Source organism: Scomber scombrus, chromosome 5, assembly GCF_963691925.1.
Source record: "Scomber scombrus chromosome 5, fScoSco1.1, whole genome shotgun sequence".
Taxonomy (NCBI): Eukaryota; Metazoa; Chordata; class Actinopteri; order Scombriformes; family Scombridae; genus Scomber; species Scomber scombrus.
Window position 1 is genome coordinate 29,387,419 of NC_084974.1, and position 22,764 is coordinate 29,410,182.

The following is a 22,764-nucleotide window of genomic DNA, read 5'->3' on the forward strand; positions in this document are numbered from 1 at the left end:
TGCTGGATCGTCTTCAGTCTCTCTAATCCCCCATTCGGGGTGGGCATGAAGGAAAAAATGAGGTCTCGGGCAAGCAAGACAAATTGGGCACTGCCCCCATCTCTGGCACGAGGCCATTTTTGGCCTAACTAACTTTGTGTCTTTCATAAACTTGCCAAAAAAAGAAGTAGCAGTCAGTTCATAGCAATAGAAAACACACTGATGTCGGCAATTAATGACCGCCCCTTCGCTCGCTCTTTTCATGCTTCATGCAAGGGTGCTGCCCACTGCCCTCCGGACTGCACCGGCGGTCAAGGGGCATTCTTCCCACGGGGGAGTAAAAGGGAAGCAGCACCTGACTGCCTGTGTACTTGCCACGGCAGTACATATGAAAAATTGGAATCGATACAGAGAAGATTAGCATGGCCCCTGCGAAAGGATGACACGCAACATCGTGAAGCGTTTCCACATTTTGACGTGCTCGTGTTGCCCCTTGCTCCTCTGGAACACCTGAGTGTAGGGCGTTATAACATTCTCAGTTATCGCTTCTAGGCCTTTTGGCTAAGATCAAGTGTTTGAAGGCTGCTGGATCGTCTTCACTCTCTCTAATCCCCTAGGACGAATGGGGGATTAGAGAGACTGAAGACGATCCAGCAGGGGGGGGGCATTGCCGCTCTCCTTGAGAGAGACAAACCCGCCGTCTGCTCTCAAGGAGAGCGGCAATGCCCCCCCTTGGATCGTCTTCAGTCTCTCTAATCCCCCATTCGTCCTAGGGGATTAGAGAGACTGAAGACGATCCAGCAGGGGGCATTGCCGCTCTCCTTGAGAGAGACAACCCGCCGTCTGCTCTCAAGGAGAGCGGCAATGCCCCCTGCTGGATCGTCTTCAGTCTCTCTAATCCCCCATTCGTCCTAGGGGATTAGAGAGACTGAAGACGATCCAGCAGCCTTTAAAACTATAAATATGCATTCATTGCTAGAGTATAAAATCTCAACAAAATATCAATGTAGCTATTTAAACATAACGACAAATCACTTATCTAATGAGCTAAATGTTTTCATATTAAACACAGAGAGGAGGGGTGCACCGTTCCCGGAGGTACTGCAATACCAGGTCGATGCGTGGAGTGGACGGAGCAAGCCCCTTTTCCATCTCCCTGTTCCAAAAAGCAATTTAATATATGGTCCCCGGGTAGGGGACGTATCAGATATTAAACTGATAAGAACAGATACTACACTTGATCTTAGCCAAAAGGCCGAGAAGCGATAACTGACAATGGGTCGGAGTTACAGCAGTGGTCCTCTGCAGCGCCAGTCTCACTCGCGGTTTCACAGAGTCCAATGCGAGTCAAAGACAGATTTAACTTATTTAAAATTTGAAAAAATGTGATTAAATATACTTTAATACACACACCAGTCTCAAATGTAACAGGGGGAATAAACTGGAAGTCACATTAGAGTCTGATCTCTAGTGGAGGAGAACATGTTTTTTAACGATGTGTTAACTAACAGAGTTGCAGCTCCATCTAGCAGAGAAAACAGCGAACGGCACCCCGCTGCATTACAGAATGAACAACAATTTCCAAATATATCCAAATATTTCTTTGTCATTTAACATTAGAAAACATGGATTTGCCAACTAAAAAGGACAAACTAGAAAGCAGGGGGTATCCCTGTGCCATCTCGTCAGCTCGATAGCTGAGCTTCTTCTGAACAACACGGCGTGTCAATATGACTATATTCGTGCTCGTTTCACTGCCCTGACACGTTTTTCATGTATTGGGGGCGCTGTTGGGCTTCAGAGGTTAAAAAGCTGTTTCCACCTACTCAGGTCTTCTGTATCAGATACGTCACCTGAACACCAGTTCTCGTCAGACACTGCTGGGTTTGGACTTGGTTTTCTTTCAACAGTTTTATCAGGGGAGAGCGCGAACGCAGTCCCCCACTACCAGAAATTATGCAATCGAGATTCCCACATTTGGGGAATTCGCAGAGGTCAGCACAACCGGAGTATATGGTTGAGCCTCGCCCTGGGTGAACCACCTTCTTGATCATGGTATCTCCCTTGCCAGGTAAGTATGAGTTGTACAGATCCGAGCCGGGTGTTTCTTTCACAGACACAGCACGTCGACTGATGGTGGGCCATCCACACATCACCCAAACTACACGCTGTATGAGGCTGCGGGATCTCATAGACTGTACATAAGAAGGTAGATCTGCACGGATTCAACACACAAGGAGACGTTTTATACTAAATTTGTCTTTCTTGCCCGAGGCCTCATTTGTCCTTCATGCCCAACCTCTTATGCCCCCATAGGCAATTCTGTGATACGCAAATAAAATTGACAGGCTGAGCAGTTGGTGGACGTCCGACCATTGCCGTTGCCCTTCTCTGGCAGCCAATCGGGTCGGCGGGTTTGGCAACCCTTTCCCTCTTTGTCTGCCAATCCAAGGTGCAAATCTCACTCTGTGTCACGCTGCATTGTACGCTGCACTTTTCCCCCCATTGAGTCACAGCAGACGGCAGGTTGTCTCTCTCAAGGAGAGCGGCAATGCCCCCTGCTGGATCGTCTTCAGTCTCTCTAATCCCCCATTCGGGGTGGGCATGAAGGAAAAAATGAGGTCTCGGGCAAGCAAGACAAATTGGGCACTGCCCCCATCTCTGGCACGAGGCCATTTTTGGCCTAACTAACTTTGTGTCTTTCATAAACTTGCCAAAAAAAGAAGTAGCAGTCAGTTCATAGCAATAGAAAACACACTGATGTCGGCAATTAATGACCGCCCCTTCGCTCGCTCTTTTCATGCTTCATGCAAGGGTGCTGCCCACTGCCCTCCGGACTGCACCGGCGGTCAAGGGGCATTCTTCCCACGGGGGAGTAAAAGGGAAGCAGCACCTGACTGCCTGTGTACTTGCCACGGCAGTACATATGAAAAATTGGAATCGATACAGAGAAGATTAGCATGGCCCCTGCGAAAGGATGACACGCAACATCGTGAAGCGTTTCCACATTTTGACGTGCTCGTGTTGCCCCTTGCTCCTCTGGAACACCTGAGTGTAGGGCGTTATAACATTCTCAGTTATCGCTTCTAGGCCTTTTGGCTAAGATCAAGTGTTTGAAGGCTGCTGGATCGTCTTCACTCTCTCTAATCCCCTAGGACGAATGGGGGATTAGAGAGACTGAAGACGATCCAGCAGGGGGGGGGGCATTGCCGCTCTCCTTGAGAGAGACAAACCCGCCGTCTGCTCTCAAGGAGAGCGGCAATGCCCCCCCTTGGATCGTCTTCAGTCTCTCTAATCCCCCATTCGTCCTAGGGGATTAGAGAGACTGAAGACGATCCAGCAGGGGGCATTGCCGCTCTCCTTGAGAGAGACAACCCGCCGTCTGCTCTCAAGGAGAGCGGCAATGCCCCCTGCTGGATCGTCTTCAGTCTCTCTAATCCCCCATTCGTCCTAGGGGATTAGAGAGACTGAAGACGATCCAGCAGCCTTTAAAACTATAAATATGCATTCATTGCTAGAGTATAAAATCTCAACAAAATATCAATGTAGCTATTTAAACATAACGACAAATCACTTATCTAATGAGCTAAATGTTTTCATATTAAACACAGAGAGGAGGGGTGCACCGTTCCCGGAGGTACTGCAATACCAGGTCGATGCGTGGAGTGGACGGAGCAAGCCCCTTTTCCATCTCCCTGTTCCAAAAAGCAATTTAATATATGGTCCCCGGGTAGGGGACGTATCAGATATTAAACTGATAAGAACAGATACTACACTTGATCTTAGCCAAAAGGCCGAGAAGCGATAACTGACAATGGGTCGGAGTTACAGCAGTGGTCCTCTGCAGCGCCAGTCTCACTCGCGGTTTCACAGAGTCCAATGCGAGTCAAAGACAGATTTAACTTATTTAAAATTTGAAAAAATGTGATTAAATATACTTTAATACACACACCAGTCTCAAATGTAACAGGGGGAATAAACTGGAAGTCACATTAGAGTCTGATCTCTAGTGGAGGAGAACATGTTTTTTAACGATGTGTTAACTAACAGAGTTGCAGCTCCATCTAGCAGAGAAAACAGCGAACGGCACCCCGCTGCATTACAGAATGAACAACAATTTCCAAATATATCCAAATATTTCTTTGTCATTTAACATTAGAAAACATGGATTTGCCAACTAAAAAGGACAAACTAGAAAGCAGGGGGTATCCCTGTGCCATCTCGTCAGCTCGATAGCTGAGCTTCTTCTGAACAACACAGCGTGTCAATATGACTATATTCGTGCTCGTTTCACTGCCCTGACACGTTTTTCATGTATTGGGGGCGCTGTTGGGCTTCAGAGGTTAAAAAGCTGTTTCCACCTACTCAGGTCTTCTGTATCAGATACGTCACCTGAACACCAGTTCTCGTCAGACACTGCTGGGTTTGGACTTGGTTTTCTTTCAACAGTTTTATCAGGGGAGAGCGCGAACGCAGTCCCCCACTACCAGAAATTATGCAATCGAGATTCCCACATTTGGGGAATTCGCAGAGGTCAGCACAACCGGAGTGCAATGGTTGAGCCTCGCCCTGGGTGAACCACCTTCTTGATCATGGTATCTCCCTTGCCAGGTAAGTATGAGTTGTACAGATCCGAGCCGGGTGTTTCTTTCACAGACACAGCACGTCGACTGATGGTGGGCCATCCACACATCACCCAAACTACACGCTGTATGAGGCTGCGGGATCTCATAGACTGTACATAAGAAGGTGGATCTGCACGGATTCAACACACAAGGAGACGTTTTATACTAAATTTGTCTTTCTTGCCCGAGGCCTCATTTGTCCTTCATGCCCAACCTCTTATGCCCCCATAGGCAATTCTGTGATACGCAAATAAAATTGACAGGCTGAGCAGTTGGTGGACGTCCGACCATTGCCGTTGCCCTTCTCTGGCAGCCAATCGGGTCGGCGGGTTTGGCAACCCTTTCCCTCTTTGTCTGCCAATCCAAGGTGCAAATCTCACTCTGTGTCACGCTGCATTGTACGCTGCACTTTTCCCCCCATTGAGTCACAGCAGACGGCAGGTTGTCTCTCTCAAGGAGAGCGGCAATGCCCCCTGCTGGATCGTCTTCAGTCTCTCTAATCCCCCATTCGGGGTGGGCATGAAGGAAAAAATGAGGTCTCGGGCAAGCAAGACAAATTGGGCACTGGGCCATTTTTGGCCTAACTAACTTTGTGTCTTTCATAAACTTGCCAAAAAAAGAAGTAGCAGTCAGTTCATAGCAATAGAAAACACACTGATGTCGGCAATTAATGACCGCCCCTTCGCTCGCTCTTTTCATGCTTCATGCAAGGGTGCTGCCCACTGCCCTCCGGACTGCACCGGCGGTCAAGGGGCATTCTTCCCACGGGGGAGTAAAATGGAAGCAGCACCTGACTGCCTGTGTACTTGCCACGGCAGTACATATGAAAAATTGGAATCGATACAGAGAAGATTAGCATGGCCCCTGCGAAAGGATGACACGCAACATCGTGAAGCGTTTCCACATTTTGACGTGCTCGTGTTGCCCCTTGCTCCTCTGGAACACCTGAGTGTAGGGCGTTATAACATTCTCAGTTATCGCTTCTAGGCCTTTTGGCTAAGATCAAGTGTTTGAAGGCTGCTGGATCGTCTTCACTCTCTCTAATCCCCTAGGACGAATGGGGGATTAGAGAGACTGAAGACGATCCAGCAGGGGGGGGGGGGGGGCATTGCCGCTCTCCTTGAGAGAGACAAACCCGCCGTCTGCTCTCAAGGAGAGCGGCAATGCCCCCCCTTGGATCGTCTTCAGTCTCTCTAATCCCCCATTCGTCCTAGGGGATTAGAGAGACTGAAGACGATCCAGCAGGGGGCATTGCCGCTCTCCTTGAGAGAGACAACCCGCCGTCTGCTCTCAAGGAGAGCGGCAATGCCCCCTGCTGGATCGTCTTCAGTCTCTCTAATCCCCCATTCGTCCTAGGGGATTAGAGAGACTGAAGACGATCCAGCAGCCTTTAAAACTATAAATATGCATTCATTGCTAGAGTATAAAATCTCAACAAAATATCAATGTAGCTATTTAAACATAACGACAAATCACTTATCTAATGAGCTAAATGTTTTCATATTAAACACAGAGAGGAGAGGTGCACCGTTCCCGGAGGTACTGCAATACCAGGTCGATGCGTGGAGTGGACGGAGCAAGCCCCTTTTCCATCTCCCTGTTCCAAAAAGCAATTTAATATATGGCCCCCGGGTAGGGGACGTATCAGATATTAAACTGATAAGAACAGATACTACACTTGATCTTAGCCAAAAGGCCGAGAAGCGATAACTGACAATGGGTCGGAGTTACAGCAGTGGTCCTCTGCAGCGCCAGTCTCACTCGCGGTTTCACAGAGTCCAATGCGAGTCAAAGACAGATTTAACTTATTTAAAATTTGAAAAAATGTGATTAAATATACTTTAATACACACACCAGTCTCAAATGTAACAGGGGGAATAAACTGGAAGTCACATTAGAGTCTGATCTCTAGTGGAGGAGAACATGTTTTTAACGATGTGTTAACTAACAGAGTTGCAGCTCCATCTAGCAGAGAAAACAGCGAACGGCACCCCGCTGCATTACAGAATGAACAACAATTTCCAAATATATCCAAATATTTCTTTGTCATTTAACATTAGAAAACATGGATTTGCCAACTAAAAAGGACAAACTAGAAAGCAGGGGGTATCCCTGTGCCATCTCGTCAGCTCGATAGCTGAGCTTCTTCTGAACAACACGGCGTGTCAATATGACTATATTCGTGCTCGTTTCACTGCCCTGACACGTTTTTCATGTATTGGGGGCGCTGTTGGGCTTCAGAGGTTAAAAAGCTGTTTCCACCTACTCAGGTCTTCTGTATCAGATACGTCACCTGAACACCAGTTCTCGTCAGACACTGCTGGGTTTCGACTTGGTTTTCTTTCAACAGTTTTATCAGGGGAGAGCGCGAACGCAGTCCCCCACTACCAGAAATTATGCAATCGAGATTCCCACATTTGGGGAATTCGCAGAGGTCAGCACAACCGGAGTGCAATGGTTGAGCCTCGCCCTGGGTGAACCACCTTCTTGATCATGGTATCTCCCTTGCCAGGTAAGTATGAGTTGTACAGATCCGAGCCGGGTGTTTCTTTCACAGACACAGCACGTCGACTGATGGTGGGCCATCCACACATCACCCAAACTACACGCTGTATGAGGCTTTGGGATCTCATAGACTGTACATAAGAAGGTGGATCTGCACGGATTCAACACACAAGGAGACGTTTTATACTAAATTTGTCTTTCTTGCCCAACCTCTTATGCCCCCATAGGCAATTCTGTGATACGCAAATAAAATTGACAGGCTGAGCAGTTGGTGGACGTCCGACCATTGCCGTTGCCCTTCTTTGGGGGGAGAGACAACCTGCCGTCTGCTCTCAAGGAGAGCGGCAATGCCCCCTGCTGGATAGTCTTCAGTCTCTCTAATCCCCCATTCATCTTGGGGGACCTCCACAGGAGTTGCTTTTCCAGACAACTGCCCTGGCCCACACAGAGAAGCTCTTTCAAGCTGAGGGTATCCCTGTGCCATCCCGTCAGCTGTGCCTGGGAAAGCTGGTGCTGCCATTTGGACAGTATGAGCATGCACCATTCCACTGGCTTGTGGCAAATGATGTGGGCTACATGAAGTAGTAAGCGTGTTATATATAATACCATTGTAGACATGCTTCAAATAAATTACCTGTATATCGGTCTGCAAGTTTTATTTACTAATTATCACAACTGCAATGATATTAATGATGTCAGTACTAAGTTGTGTATATGCTTACAGGGTGATTGACAAGCATCGATCAGAGGTGATAAACCCACACAAAAAGGGAGAGATTGGGAACCAGTGGGTGAAAGATTACCTCACAGAGTATGCAGAGAGCTTCCCACAAGTCTCCAGTGTCCTGGAGGCCACTGTTGACAGGTGCATCTACGGCCAGAAAGGGTTCAAGGATCACACCTTTCAGGAGATGTGGGAACTCTATTGGCAGCATCACGCGACAAAGAACAGGCCAGATGAGTTTAGAGATGAGCAGCGGGAGCTTATAAAGAAGGCAAACAGGTCTGTAAGGAGATGGCTTAACACACCAGTGACACACATCACCAGTATGCAGATGAAAAGATTCCGCAAATATGTCAACGAGAAAGATTGGTTTGATTTTTTTGTTAGAAACAGGAGTGAAATTGTTCAGATTAGTGACATTTTAAGCACTTGACCTAAATGTGCTTGTTAACTTTTGATAATTAAAAACTGGTACATCATAACATCTAGATAATTAATTTACCTTATTTTCCCCCAGCTACTGCATGCAAGCACCTCCAAGTGTGATCTTTCATCATGGCCAGGTGATGAAGCTGAACTGTTGGCTGCAAGTCAGGCTGTGGAAGGTGACATACAGAGTTAATACACATCAAATGGTTTAGAAAAAAGAAAAAAATCACAATTTAAATAATACTACTTTGTTTGGTCTTATTTTTAGACTTACACGAGACCCCTGTTCGGACTTAACAGCCTGCACCCGCTGTCCACTCTACTGCTGCTGCTGTCCAGCCTACACTGCTTGCACCCGCTGGCCGCTCTAAACAGCCTGCACCTGCTGTCCATTCTACTCCGCCTGCTGCTGCTGTCCAGCCTACACTGCCTGCACCTGCTGTCCAGCCTACAATACTTGCACCCGCTGTCCACTTTACTCCGCCTGCTGCTGCTGTCCAGCCTACAATACCTGCACCCGCTGTCCGCTCTAAACAGCCTGCACCTGCTATCCACTCTACTCCGCCTGCTGCTGCTGTCCAGCCTACACTGCCTGCACCTGCTGTCCGCTCTAAACAGCCTGCACCCACTGCCACCACCTTGACGTAGAGTGACTCTCCTGTAAGTGTAAAATCACAACATACACAAGCAATGTTAATGCATTTCTCAAAATCACCACATTATGGAAAATAAATAACTAAATGTTGTGTGTTGTTGTACATCTTGTGTCTTGCAGGTGGAGCTGGAAGGCTGGGTGCGCCTGTGGGAAGACCCCAACAGCATCACTTCTGCGGACATCCCCTGGCTGAAAGAGGACAGCGAGAGAGGCCACTTCACGCCCATCCTGATCTACAAGGACATCAAGGGCGTGATTAGAAGGCGGCGTGTGTTAAAGTCAGACCGGATGGGGTTCTACCCACCCGAGCCACCCGGCTTTGTGAGCGGCGGCATTTCCACTCCACAGGCCAAGATACATGATCTGTTATTGACGTGTGATTCTCTCTCTCTCTCTCTCTCCCTATCTCTCTCTCTGTCTGTTTTAGCTACGTCACATCTGTGACGTGTCCGGCTGGTAAACCATGGCAACAGAGGTGTTGTCGTGCGGCCGTGTCTCATGGCTGCCAGGGGTGGAGAGAGCGGTTCCATGGGTCGGTGGCTGACGAGGCTCATCTGTCCAGGTTTCCGGCCATGCTGACTGCCAAGCGAGAGGTGGACAAGACCGTGAGTCGCCTCCTGCGTGACCTGACGGAGGGCAACACCATGGTGAAGGTGTGGCGGCAGGTGCACGAGAACCACCTCGAGGACTACCACCAGAGGAAGGACCTGTACACCACGCTCCTCATGGCCCTGTTGGAACCTGGAGGCATCGTCTCTGCCTTTGGCCACGGCGAGTTCCAGGCGTCGCCTCATCCAAGGGAGTTACCCTGTGCCCGGCTCCTGCAGCACGCCTTCCTCCTGGCCGAGGCATACAACGTGCAGGACTATCGGAGCCAGGTCCTCTCCACTTTCGGCACAGTGCTGAAAATGGACTCCACAAAGAAGGCAAGTTAACGGACTTCCGGTTACGAGATGAGCGGGTAAGGCGGAAGATTTTGGAGCTCCCTGCCAATTGTCAACTAATCCGATAATTAGAGGTGGTTTGGGGATTTTTGCAGTTTCCCCATTCTTTATTACAACTTCCAAACAACCGTGGTGTTACTTTTTTGCTTTTTGACTCTTGCACCATTCCAAACAACCCTCGTGCTAAAGGCGCTAACGCTAGCACCGATCAAGCTAACTCCACTGCAACCGACAATGCGGTCCTAAATGCAATCGATTCACTTCGTACTAATATAACAGCTGAACTGGTTACACTCAAGAAGGACATTTGTAACTCTGTGGATGCTAAAATCGATTCACTGGCTGAAAATCTGAGATCTGAAATCGCCGGAGTACGGACTGAATTACAAACTGATCTGCGATCTGTCAAATCCGAGACCGGGGATCTGGCGACCCGTGTGGAGAGAGGGGCGAACCATTGGTCGGATGAGACTACTTCTCTGGAGACTAAGCTACGAGACCTGGTTAATCAAGTGACTGCGCTGTCTGAAAAATGTGAGGATTTGGAGGGGAGGTCACGCAGGAATAATTTGAGGATCATAGGCCTGCCTGAGGGGATTGAGGGACCGCGACCGACCGACTTCATCTCAGACCTACTCAAAGACACTCTGCATCTGAAGGAGCGACCTCTGCTTGACCGTGCACACCGCTCCCTACAGCCGCCACCAAGACCGGGGGACAGACCTCGTCCCTTCATTGTCCGAGTGCACTTTTTCAGAGCCAAAGAGGACATAATGCAACGTGCAAGACAAGCGGGGCCCCTCCTCCACAACGGCCACAAGTTTATGCTTTTCCCGGACTACACCACCGCTGTGGCGAAGAAAAGAGCAGCATTTGGTCAAGCCAAGAAACTGCTCCGGGACCGCCAGGGGGTGAAATATGGCTTGCTCTTCCCTGCGCGATTTAGGATCACACACAATGGCATCCAGTCTGTGTTCAATACCCCCGAGGAAGCTACATCTTATATTCACAGCCATGTCCTTGCCGACCAACCGGCTCCTGGTAACCGGCTTAATCTCCCTGTGATACAGAGGTATGAGGATGTCAGAGTTAGCTTCTGGAGCTAACAGCTGGTCACGGAGCATAACGTAAAAGCTCTCTTTCAACCACTACTAGTTCGGGACTATAACGTTACTGGTGAAACACATTGGTCACATCATCAGGATAATTTCCCTTTTCTTTTCATGTGACAGTTGCTACCTATTGTTTATTACTGCTATTACAATGACTGACTTGCTACTTTGATGTCATCCAGACCTGTTATTTTAGCCACCTCATCCGTTAACTGCACGTCTCTTTTACTGATTAATGTGTTATTAATACTGCCAGTGCTACCGATGGTGGTTAGTCTTTGCAGCTAATACATTTTACAAATACCGATCCTCTGAACTACAATTGTTACATATATTTTGAACGATGGGTTACAAGTTTACCGGCTGCTAACAGCCCTTATGTTTACAGTTTATTTCTGCATTCCTGCACTCTAGGTGCCGTTTAAAGCACCCTATCTGTTCCTTGTTTACTCCTGTCTTATGGAATGGCTGATATATTTTGAACTGGGTCCTTCGTTTTGAGCTGTTTTTATTTGTTTACTTTATTGCTAAGTTTACTGGGCAATGATTCTTCATTTCACCAAGGTTTGAATGTAAGAAAAAGAGTAGTTATATGCATCGTGTATACGTAGCCTTCATTTACAAAGTGACTCCACTTGATTTTTGTTTACTGTATGCATTTAATGATAACATTTTGCTTGTATTTAAATTGAATGGACCTGTTATATTCTGGAAATGTTCTACTATGTGTTCTCCCTTAGGTATGGCTCACTAATGCCCCTTAGTGCCTATATGGTTTTCTTATTTTGCAATCTGGCAGGACTCCAATGTTTGTTAGGAGGTTTTGTATATGCAACAGTGTTTGCATGCCCCTGGTGGGGCGGGTGTTTGGGGAAAGGTTTTTTTTTGGGAGGGGTAGACGGTATATTGTGGATGATGTTTTTTTTTTTTTTTTTTTTCTTTCTTCCTTCCCCCCTATTTTTCTCTTTTTCCCCTTCTTGCCCTTTTTCTTCTCCACAATGCCACAATCATTTTTCTCCACTAATTTATTGATGGTTAACATGTCCTCTTCTTATTTCATATCTCTCTCTGACTATTTCAATAGATATTCAAGCCATTTTCTCTCCAGTGGTGACATATGATCCCACTATCATCTGGAACAGTGAGGGGTGGTTGTAGACCAATTAACTGCACCAGCTGGAACGTGAAAGGCCTCAACTCTCCTGTTAAGAGGAAAAAGGTTCTGACTCACCTAAGACAGCTCAACACTCATATTGCATTTATCCAGGACACACACCTTCGTGACTTAGATCAGATTAGACTCCAATGTGGCTGGGTAGGCCAACTTTTTCATTCAAAATTCCTATTTAAATCGTGGTGCGGCTATTCTCATAGATAAAAATACTCCGTTCACAGCTTCCAAAATAGATGCAGAAGGGGGGCGCTATGTTATTGTCACTGGGCAACTGTACCATACTCAGGTTATTTTAGCCAACGTTTATGCTCCAAATTCAGACGATGTACATTTCTTTAAAGATTTTTTCTCCCGCCTGCCTGACATTAACACACACAATTTAATCCTTGGAGGTGACTTTAACTGCGTCCTATCCACTAATCTTGATCGTAGCTCGCCGAAACCTCTCCCAATCTCTAAATGCTCCTGTATCATTAATACTTTCTTAAGCTCCTATGGGGTATCTGATGTTTGGCGTTTCCGGAAACCCTCAACTCGTGAATACTCATTCTTTTCTCATGTCCATAAGACCTTTTCTCGAATTGATTACTTTTTGCTAGACCACAAACTACTTCCATCAGTACAAAGCTGTAATTATCAGGCTATTGTGATCTCAGATCACGCCCCATTGACTCTTAAATTTACTTTACCAAATCAACCTGTATCTCGCCGACCCTGGCGCTTCAATTCTCTTTTACTATCGGATGAGGCGTTTGTTAAATTTCTGACTGATCAAATTACTTCATTCTTAGAAATGAACCGAACCCCAGACATATCCATTGCAACTCTGTGGGAGACTTTAAAGGCTTATATGAGGGGCCAAATAATGTCCTATTCTGCTTACGCACGGAAATGTAAAATGCAGCGTATTAACATCTTAAAGGAGGAAATACTTAAACTCGACAGAACTTATGCCGCTTCCCCATCCCCTGAGCTATATAAAAAACGCCTGTCACTCCAAACAGAATATGAAGTCTTGTCTACCGGACATGCAGAACGTCTCCTTTTGAAGTCACGCTCGCATAGTTATGAGCAGGGAGAGAAACCGAGCAGAATACTTGCGCTTCAGCTCCGTCAATCAGCAGCCCGTCAAACTATATCGAAAATTTGCACTCTTTCAGGTGAAGTTACTATCGATCATGACAAAATAAATAATACATTTCATGATTTCTATTCAAAATGATATACTGCTGAGCCCCCTAAAGATCAGCTGTTACTAGACCGCTTCTTCCACAATTTGGAGATCCCCTCAATTGATCCAAATGTAAGGGACACATTTGAGAACCCTATTTCTGAAATTGAGATAACACAAGCAATTCGTGCCATGCAAAGTGGTAAGTCTCCGGGGCCTGATGGTTTTCCGTCAGAATTTTTCAAGACCTTTTTAAAGCCCCTCTCCCCACTACTGACCGAGATGTTCAATGAGTCGTTTATGACTCACTCTCTCCCTCCATCACTGTGCGAAGCTTCAATTTCTGTGCTTCTCAAGAAGGGCAAAAACCCCCTTGACTGTGCGTCTTATAGGCCCATATCGCTCCTTAATACTGACGTGAAAATACTAGCTAAGGTGATAGCTCTACGTTTGGAAACAGTGCTCCCTGATATAATATCGCCAGATCAGACTGGGTTTGTCAGGAATAGGTACTCCTTCTTCAATACTCGCCGTCTCTTTAATATCCTTTATTCTAAGCCTTCTCAGACACCAGAAGTAGTACTCTCATTTGAGAAGGCTTTTGACCGGGTGGAGTGGGAGTACCTCTTCTTTGCGCTGCAAAAATTTGGTTTTGGTGCTAATTTCGTATCCTGGATAAAATTGCTGTACTCTTCCCCACTGGCCTCTACGCACAAATGATACAATTAGCTCACCCTTCCAGTTACATAGGGGAACTAGTCAGGGGTGCCCTCTAAGTCCCCTGCTCTTTGCAATAGCGATAGAGCCACTTGCAATTGCCCTGCGCAGTGACCACAACATACATGGTATCCATAGAGATCAGATACACAAGGTATTACTTTTTGCGGATGATTTGTTAATCCTGACATCTGATCCTCTATCTTCTATTCCCAGAATTTTGAATTTGTTAAAACAGTTTGGGACCTTTTCTGGGTACAAATTAAATCTGCACAAAAGTGAACTAATTCCAATCAACGCAGCTGCTGATGAACTACCACTTAGCTCCCTCCCATTCAAGATCTCGCCCAGAAGGTTCACTTACCTGGGTGTTGTTGTAACGCGGGAATTTAGGGATCTTTTCAAATGGAACTTTCTTCCTCTGCTGGGCCGTATCAAGCTAGATTTGGAACGATGGTCTGGGCTCCCCCTATCTTTGGCAGGTCGCATTAATGCGGTTAAAATGAACATATTGCCTAAATTTTTATACTTGTTTCAGACTATACCACTTTACATCAAAAAATCATTCTTTTCTTCATTGGATCAACTTATTTCATCCTTTATTTGGAATGGGAAAACGGCCCGGATACGCAAGGCTGTCCTTCAGAAACCGCGTGTAGCTGGTGGGATGGCCTTACCAAATTTCCAGCAATACTACTGGTCCTGCAATGTGAGAGCATTGTCCTTTTGGCAGACCAAAGTCATAGATACAGATACTCTGTGCTGGCTAGCACTAGAGATGTCCTCGCTATCTCAAACATCTCTACACTCTCTCCTCTGCTCATCACTTCCTATGGTCCACTCTGTATCCAAATGTACTACTAATCCAGTTATATGTGATTCAGTCAGGATTTTGAAACAATTTAGACAGGCCTTCAAATTCAAAGACCCGCCTTTTGCTTCTCCAATCTCAAAAAATCCGGCCTTTCCCCCCTCTATTTCTGACCATGCCTTTGAGATTTGGAGACTAAAGGGTATATGCACCCTGGAAGACCTATTTATAGGGGGTACTTTTGCTTCCTTTAATCAGCTTTGTGAGAAATTTAACTTGCCAAGAACTCATTTTTTTAGGTATCTACAGGTCCGAGATTTCACTCGCTGCAAATTCGGTCAATTTCCAGCCTCTCCATCCAAAAATGAATTAGACAACATCCTTGATCTTAACCCTGCGAGAAAGGGCTTCATTTCTAAACTCTATGATACAATCAATACCCTTAGCCCGGTACCCCTTGAACCTCTCAAAACTCGGTGGGAGAAGGATATGCAGATGTCTGTGTCAGAGGAAACCTGGGAGCTGGTGGTAAAAAGGATTCACTCCTCTTCAATATGCTAGACACAGTGTTATTCAATTTAAAGTGGTTCATCGCCTTCATTACTCTAAAGAAAAATTAGCTAAGATTTATCCTGAGCTAGACTCAGCCTGTGATAGATTCAAACAGGACGCTGCCAGCCTCTGTCATATGTTCTGGGCCTGCCCGAAACTCACCCATTTCTGGAAATCCATATTTGATGCTTTAGCCACTATCCTCCAATACCCACTAGAACCTTCTCCCTTGAGTGCAATTTTTGGGGTCGTTCCAGCTGGTGCACATCTACATGCCACTCAGACAAATGTGGTGGCATACACCACCTTATTAGCAAGGAGGTTAATACTTTTTAAATGGAAGGAGGCCTCCCCTCCTACTTATGCTCATTGGATTAGAGATGTTATGCAGTCATTAAAACTAGAAAAGATTAGATACACTGTGAGAGGATCTATATCCAAATTTTATTCAACTTGGGAACCGTTTCTAAACTTTGTGGAGAAATCGGATGCTCAATTACTTGCTGAAATCCATTAACCTTTACCCCCCCCCCCCCCCCCCTTTTTTTCTCTTTTATTTATTTTATTTTATTTTTCTCTCTTTCTCTCTCTTTTTACTTTGGGGTATATCCATCTGCTGAATGACTTGCCGGACGGGGCGGGACTACAAGGGGGTGGGTGATGATAACTACAGTGCCTGTTTCAGAATTTGTATTGCACTTTTGTATACTGAAAATAAAATAAACCTTGTTTAAAAAAAAAAAGAAGGCAAGTTAACCAAAAGTGTGTTGCATACATACAAGTACACTGTGAAACACCACATTATGCAAAACTAAACTGTATTTGTTTGTTTGTTTTGTTGTAGGTGGTGAAGAAGCTGTTTGGGGACGGCAAGGGCTCGGCCAAGTGGTTCACCAGCATCGGCAACGAGCTCTCCCAGATAATCACCTTCGTGCTCACCTGCGAGGAGTCTGTTGAGAAGCTGGGGCCCATGTGTCGTGGAGTGATGGAGTGGTTCCGCCTCGCCAACCAGCCCGTCCCCCAGATCCTGTACATTGACCGGGGCTGCTGCAAGGAGCAGGGTCCGACCGTGGTGGATACGCTCTTCCAGCCTTGGGTGGACAAGGGGATGGTGGTGAGGCTGGACATCTTTCACTGGCTCCATCGATTCGACGCCGCTCTCCACTCCAAGTACGGGGAGCACGCCCAGCACAGCCGGCACAAAGGTGTTGAAGGGTCAGACCAACCTGCTGCTGGCGACGCCGCAGCCTCCTCCACAGCTTCTGCCTCTGCCAGTGATGAGAATCCCCACCACCTCCACCATCACCAGGCCTGTGCTGCCCCTTGTCTCCGGTTCTGCAGGCCTCACCTCCACACAGCCCATGCTGCCTACTCCGGGTCAGGCATCCATCCCGCAGGTCACTCCGCCTGGGCCCATCATGCCAGCTGTTCAGCCGCCCTCTGGACAGAGTCCTGCGGTAGGATCGTCATGGTCTCGATCCAGACAGTACAGGAGGAAGCTGGCAGACCACCCCATCGAGCTGGGTGTGAAGCTGATGAGGGTGCAGCATCTCCCGACCTGCAAGGTATGCGGGCAAACGATCCAGGGACACAAAAAATAAAATAAAAAAGACATACTGCGATCAACCGTTCACCCTCCAAGGGACTGAACAGAGTTTTCAAAAACTATGAACATTTTGTCTCTGTTGTGGACGGATTGGAGGAGTGAATGGCCGGCCCCTTGTAAATAGTGTAAATAGTTCTTGTGTTTACTATTGTACGTTCTGTGTTGTTCTGTGCCTTCTTGTACCTTTTGTTCTCTGCACTGTTCATGCACTTTCCGAGGGCCCATTGTAAATAGTGTATATAGTTCTTGTGTTCATGTTTTACTGTTCTACGTGTTGTGGTCTTACAAGTGCCCTTAAACATGACACATGTTGTTCTCTGCACTGTTGCCCTAATTCATGCACTTTAACAGGGGTTGTTCTCTGTGTTCTGGTCTTACAAGTGCACTTTAACTGGGGTTGTTCTCTGTGTTCTGGTCTTACAAGTGCCCTTTAACTTTGCACCTCTGTAATGCTCTGTAAAGTGTGCCATTATGTATTGCTCCACAATACCATGCACTTCATGATGGGGTGTCCTCTGTGAGTGCCCTTTAACGCAGCACCTTTTGTTTTTCTCTGCACTGCACACTGCTGTCCTACTTCATGCACCTTGTCATCAGCTGTTTACTGTGTTCTGGTGTCAACATTGCTCTTGGATGCTGGCAAGTTTGCTGTGGTACTGAATAAAATTAGTCAGTGCTTCAGTCACAATGAGTTGTGGAGTGTCTGTGAATGGATTCAACAATAACAGAGCCTAGTTATCAGAAATAAGGGGCAACATAAGTCCCAGAATAATTTAAAGTGAAGATATGGGGGCCTATAGAGGAATAAATGCCTCTAAATTAAGTCATAAGGGCCATAAGAATAAATGGCTTCTAGGGAAAAACAGTTAAGTACCATGAGAGGCATAGGAGTAAGTGATAATCAAAATAATACGTTATTAAAAAGGGAGCAAAAGAATTACATGGCATGACTTTTGAATAGCTTTTTGTTCATACACACACTTGAAATATAGCAAAAGTATGACAATAAATGCATTTAATACTTTACTCTGTTGATTGACATGACAAAGCCATGCAAGAGCATGCCAGGTGGGGACTTTTGTGTGCAAATGCATGCAGGGGGCTTATGCTTGGTGCAATTACTACTGAAATATCAATTCAATATATGGTATATCTATATATTCTATCTATATATATGACATATCAGATATTAAACTGACAAGAACAGATACTACACTTGATCTTAGTCATGAGGCTGAGAAGCAATAACAGATAAAGGGTCGGAGTTAGAGTTGTGATCCTCTGCAGCGTCAGTCTCACTCGCGGTTTCACAGAGTCCAATACGAGTCAAAGACAGACTTAACTTATTTAAAAAAAAAACTTTGATTAAATATACTTTAATACACAAACCAGTCTCAAATGTAACAGGGGGAATAAACTGGAAGTCACATTAGAGTCTTATCTCTAGTGGAGGAGAACATGTTTTTAGCGATGTGTTAACTAACAGAGTTGCAGCTCCATCTAGCGGAGAAAACAGCTAACTGCACCCCGTTTCTATTTCTATTTCTTTTTCTAAACACATTTCTAAACAAATCCAAATATTTCTTTGTCATTTAACATTTATAACAACACACATGCAAACGAAAAACAAAAAAACAGCCAGTTAAAGTGTTAACCATAGATAAAACAGTTAACTCTCAAGCCCTGACAGGTATTCCCCATACCAGTAATGCTTAGATAAATACACTCTAAATACCGCTGCCATTCGTAAATGAAATAAAAATATGTATGACTCACAACTCGTGTGTCAAGTCAGGTCCTCTTTAAACAACGTTATCTGCAGATATTCTGTCCTCTGCCTGTAATTTATTTTTTCCGTGATTATTTCTGCTGTTTTGGAGAGTTTATGTAGTGCAGTCGGATGATGTGGGGCTTCAAAGCACATGGTTCTATTTACATTAACTCAATGCTTCTCCGCCTCCCTCATCTGTTGTTTACCTACGTTTGCTTAACCGTGTTTAATTGTGCTTTACAAATTAGCCACTGTGGAAAAACAACGACTACTAACTTTTAAACTGTCTTTACGACACCAACCGATCATTCCTGCAGAATAAGACCTACTAAACAATATATTGCTTGTTGTGTGCATTTAATATTTGTTAGAGCCATACATGTCACAACTTTGCAGCTTCATGCTATAGAAGGATAACAAACGCTGTAAATTTGCAGCAATCCGTGAAGTATAAGACTTCAAAAATGAGTTACCATAATCACTGATTTTGTATACCTCCAGTTATTTCATGAGTTATTTAATATTCAACACAGAGAGGGGGGTGCACCGTTCCTGGAGGTACTGCAATACCAGGTCGATGCGTGGAGTGGACGGAGCAAGCCCCTTTTCCATCTCCCTGTTCCAAAAATCAATTTAATATATGGTCCCCGGGTAGGGGACGTATCAGATATTAAACTGATAAGAACAGATACTACACTTGATCTTAGCCAAAAGGCCGAGAAGCGATAACTGACAATGTGTCGGAGTTAGAGTACTGATCCTCTGCAGCAGCAGTCTCACTTACGGTTTGAGGCTCTTCATGGTCACGTGACACAGCAGAGCCCAACACGAGGCAGAGACAGAATTACCTTCTTTTAAAAACTTTGAATTAAATATACTTTAAATTAACACAAACCAATATTAAATGTAACAGGGAAAATAAGCTGGAAGTCACATTAGAGTCGGATCTCTGGTGGAGAAAATAGTGTTTTTAACGATGTATTAACCACACAGTTTATGGTATTAACTAACAGAGTTGCAGCTCCATCTAGCGGTGAAAACAGAGAACTACACCCCACTGCATTACAGCGTTAAAAACAACCATTTCTAAATATATCTAAATATTTATTTGTCATTTAACATTTAAAACAACAAACATGCAAACTAAAAAGGACCAACTACTAGTTAAGGTATTAACCATAGATACAATCAGTTAAGACCTGACATGTATTCCCCATACCAGTAATGATTAGATAAATGTACTCTAAATACGTCTGCCATTTGTAAATGAAATTGTAAAAAATTGGGGGTCCTTCTCTATCGTCACTTATATGACACAATATCTACAGAGACTCTGTCCTCTGCCTGTACTTTATTTCTCATAGGATAATAGGCACCATAAAGATCTGACTATTTATATATTTATGATAAGAATGGCTGATTCCATAATACTCCTAAAACAAATAGAGCCACTCAGTTGCTTCCATACAGTTTAATTTGCGGTTTTGCTGTTTTTAAATGCACCGAAACTGAAGTTTATACTATGTTTTTGTCATGATGGAAGTGTTTTTAAATGGGTGGAGTACAGAGTCCTGGATAGAGATGTAGTTGGTTCCAAAATAATTAGGGCCCAACCGATATTGGATGTTTGGGGCAGATGCTGATACTGATATTAGGGAATTTTTAAAATTTCGATACCGATATATCGGCCAATAATCTTATATATACAGAATATTTATATAAAACCCACATTTTTTGCAATGTGGTTATCAAACCCTTGTGATAAAGATATATAAAGCAGGCTTCTTCTTTTTACAGTTTTACAGTTAAACTTTAAACAGTACTCTAAAACTGTCAACTTCACTGGGAATGTATAAATTCCTATAAATAATAAAATACATAAAACAACCAAAAACATGTGTTGCAAGTCCAATATTGAAAATGTAACAGTTTTATCTCTAAATGTTTTTTTTTTTTTTTAAACCTTGAAGAAACTGTACTTTATGATTGTTGACAATCGCAAATATCATGATTCCTGCTTGTGGAATCAGTTTGAGCTTCAAATTAAACTTAAGATAGAAACCATATATATATATATATATATATATATATATATATATATATATATATATATATATATATATATATATATATATATATACTATTAAATGAAACTTTCTGTTATTGTGTCTGTTAAGTGATGCATGAATGTTGCACAGTTACTAAAATCTGTACCAGCACAAAACTCCATATTTTAAAGCTGAATTTTAATGGATTTTCTTCTTCTGTCTTACAGGTTTTCATCGTTTCACCAGATGGAAGCGAGACCCTGTGTTCTTTGTGTACAAAAACAATGAAATCTGGAAAATACACTTCTCATGTTGTGCTCACTTTATTCAGACTTTCCCGAAAACCTGGAGAAGTTAGGGAACACAAATAAGCTTTCAAGTCACTCAAAATTAAATGTTAAGCTCATATTTGAATACACAATAAATGAACAAAATGCAACAGAAAAAAGCTCAAATGGGACTCTGGAAGTGCTAAAGTCTTTACACATTTAAACATTTTGTACTTTGCAAACACAGGTCCATCCTTCAGTTTTTATCACAAATCACTTTGTTAAACTAATTGGGGCGTACTGTACTGTATCTCCGTTTGTTTTGTCGTGTTTTTTAAAGTTAATTCTGCCTACTTTTATACTAGTAACTGAATCAAACTGGTCTTAAATAATTTAACCCTAAGGAACATATGTGAAGTGCTGCATATTCATGTTATGACTTAAAGGTTTATAATTGTTAAAATGTCTTAAAACCATCAGTTAGGTTTTCGTATGAACAGTGAAAGAGGTTTTCCTCCTGTTCATACTGACTATTAAAAGATCTTCAAATGTGCTTTAAATGGAAGAGATGGAGGACAAAATCCACAGTGTGTCCACACAGTCATTTAAAAGTAGATTTGAAGCTTATATTTAGCTTCAGCAGTCTGAGTTAGTCATAAAAACACTAAAAAACACTGTAAAGATCAAACATAGAAGACTTGATTTGACTCATTTGGAGGACTGAAGCTTCATATTAGCTTCAGATCAACTTTTAGATACATGTTTTCACAGAAGGAGGACTGTGGATTTTGTCCTCTATAACTTACATTGTAAGTGCATTATGAAGGGATCTTCTAATGGTCAGTATGAACAGGAAGAATAATTACTTACAGCAAGAAAAACAGGTTTCAGCCCTCATTTGAGCTCCTGACTGTTTAAAACAGACTTGAAAAATAGTGGAGTCATCCTTTAAAGGTTTGAGTATGTTGGAAACTTGAATGTTTTATTCACTTTGAGTTACACAAGTTAAAAGTAGTATTCATAATATACATAACATTAAATTTAAAAAGCAGCTCGAAGTCATGAAAGGTTCTCACTCTGCTTCATTTCCTGGTACCAGTAATGCTGTATGTGCAGTAAACTACAATTAGCTTTCAGGGATTAAAAAAAAAACACAAAAAAACACTCAACCAAAAATATAGGTTTGATACATTGCATGATTAATAAATGCATTGATGTTGTATAAAACCTACACTATTTTTTTTTTAAACTGACAAAACAACTGCAGGAAGTGGTAAAAAAACAAACAACCAAACAAACAAAGGATTAAAATAAATGTATCTGCAATCACTCAGAAATGTGAGAGATAAACTATTTACTGCCGGTAGTGACTCAACACCTGTGCACTACATCCGGGTTAGGCCACGCCCCTCTCCTATGGCTTCTACCTGCTGATCAGCTGAGCTCTCACCTGGACAAAGACTGAAGACAAGATGAGTCTGCCGGACTACAAATCAACTGGAAAACAGTCTTCACCCGCGATTCTAGTAAGAGAAACATCATTTTAACACGATTATTTGGTGTTGTTGTTGGGTTTTCTTTAGTGGAGCTGCTCGAATTAAAGTGAACTTCCTTACCTGTGCAGAGGCAGGTGCATGCAGGCAGACAGAGGAGCTCTTTATTCACTGCAGCT

At 44.1% G+C, this 22,764-nt stretch overlaps 1 protein-coding gene, 10 non-coding genes and 1 pseudogene across 11 annotated transcripts in view; 4 read left to right on the top strand and 8 right to left on the bottom strand.

The window, feature by feature from the left end:
* Positions 1 to 346: 346 nt before the first annotated feature.
* Positions 347 to 453, top strand: LOC133981168 (U6 spliceosomal RNA). Its single transcript, XR_009925235.1, has one exon. It is a non-coding gene; the product is annotated as a U6 spliceosomal RNA (small nuclear RNA).
* Positions 454 to 1,055: 602 nt separating this feature from the next.
* On the bottom strand, positions 1,056 to 1,246 carry LOC133981138 (U2 spliceosomal RNA). Its single transcript, XR_009925209.1, has one exon. It is a non-coding gene; the product is annotated as a U2 spliceosomal RNA (small nuclear RNA).
* A 649-nt stretch (positions 1,247 to 1,895) lies between these two features.
* On the bottom strand, positions 1,896 to 2,058 carry LOC133981214 (U1 spliceosomal RNA). The gene has a single exon (XR_009925278.1). It is a non-coding gene; the product is annotated as a U1 spliceosomal RNA (small nuclear RNA).
* An 826-nt stretch (positions 2,059 to 2,884) lies between these two features.
* Positions 2,885 to 2,991, top strand: LOC133981170 (U6 spliceosomal RNA). The gene has a single exon (XR_009925237.1). It is a non-coding gene; the product is annotated as a U6 spliceosomal RNA (small nuclear RNA).
* A 603-nt stretch (positions 2,992 to 3,594) lies between these two features.
* LOC133981139 (U2 spliceosomal RNA) lies at positions 3,595 to 3,785 on the bottom strand. Its single transcript, XR_009925210.1, has one exon. It is a non-coding gene; the product is annotated as a U2 spliceosomal RNA (small nuclear RNA).
* Positions 3,786 to 4,434: 649 nt separating this feature from the next.
* Positions 4,435 to 4,598, bottom strand: LOC133981169 (U1 spliceosomal RNA). Its single transcript, XR_009925236.1, has one exon. It is a non-coding gene; the product is annotated as a U1 spliceosomal RNA (small nuclear RNA).
* Positions 4,599 to 5,406: 808 nt separating this feature from the next.
* Positions 5,407 to 5,513, top strand: LOC133981171 (U6 spliceosomal RNA). The gene has a single exon (XR_009925238.1). It is a non-coding gene; the product is annotated as a U6 spliceosomal RNA (small nuclear RNA).
* A 608-nt stretch (positions 5,514 to 6,121) lies between these two features.
* LOC133981141 (U2 spliceosomal RNA) lies at positions 6,122 to 6,312 on the bottom strand. The gene has a single exon (XR_009925212.1). It is a non-coding gene; the product is annotated as a U2 spliceosomal RNA (small nuclear RNA).
* A 648-nt stretch (positions 6,313 to 6,960) lies between these two features.
* LOC133981181 (U1 spliceosomal RNA) lies at positions 6,961 to 7,124 on the bottom strand. Its single transcript, XR_009925247.1, has one exon. It is a non-coding gene; the product is annotated as a U1 spliceosomal RNA (small nuclear RNA).
* Positions 7,125 to 18,146: 11,022 nt separating this feature from the next.
* LOC133981142 (U2 spliceosomal RNA) lies at positions 18,147 to 18,250 on the bottom strand (annotated as a pseudogene).
* A 1,061-nt stretch (positions 18,251 to 19,311) lies between these two features.
* LOC133981222 (U2 spliceosomal RNA) lies at positions 19,312 to 19,502 on the bottom strand. Its single transcript, XR_009925286.1, has one exon. It is a non-coding gene; the product is annotated as a U2 spliceosomal RNA (small nuclear RNA).
* A 3,062-nt stretch (positions 19,503 to 22,564) lies between these two features.
* kctd14 (potassium channel tetramerization domain containing 14) overlaps positions 22,565 to 22,764 on the top strand; it is a 4,218-nt gene continuing 4,018 nt past the window's right edge. The window contains exon 1 of the mRNA XM_062419616.1: positions 22,565 to 22,618. Coding sequence (XP_062275600.1) covers positions 22,565 to 22,618 — 54 coding nt within the window. The remainder of the gene's footprint in view (positions 22,619 to 22,764) is intronic.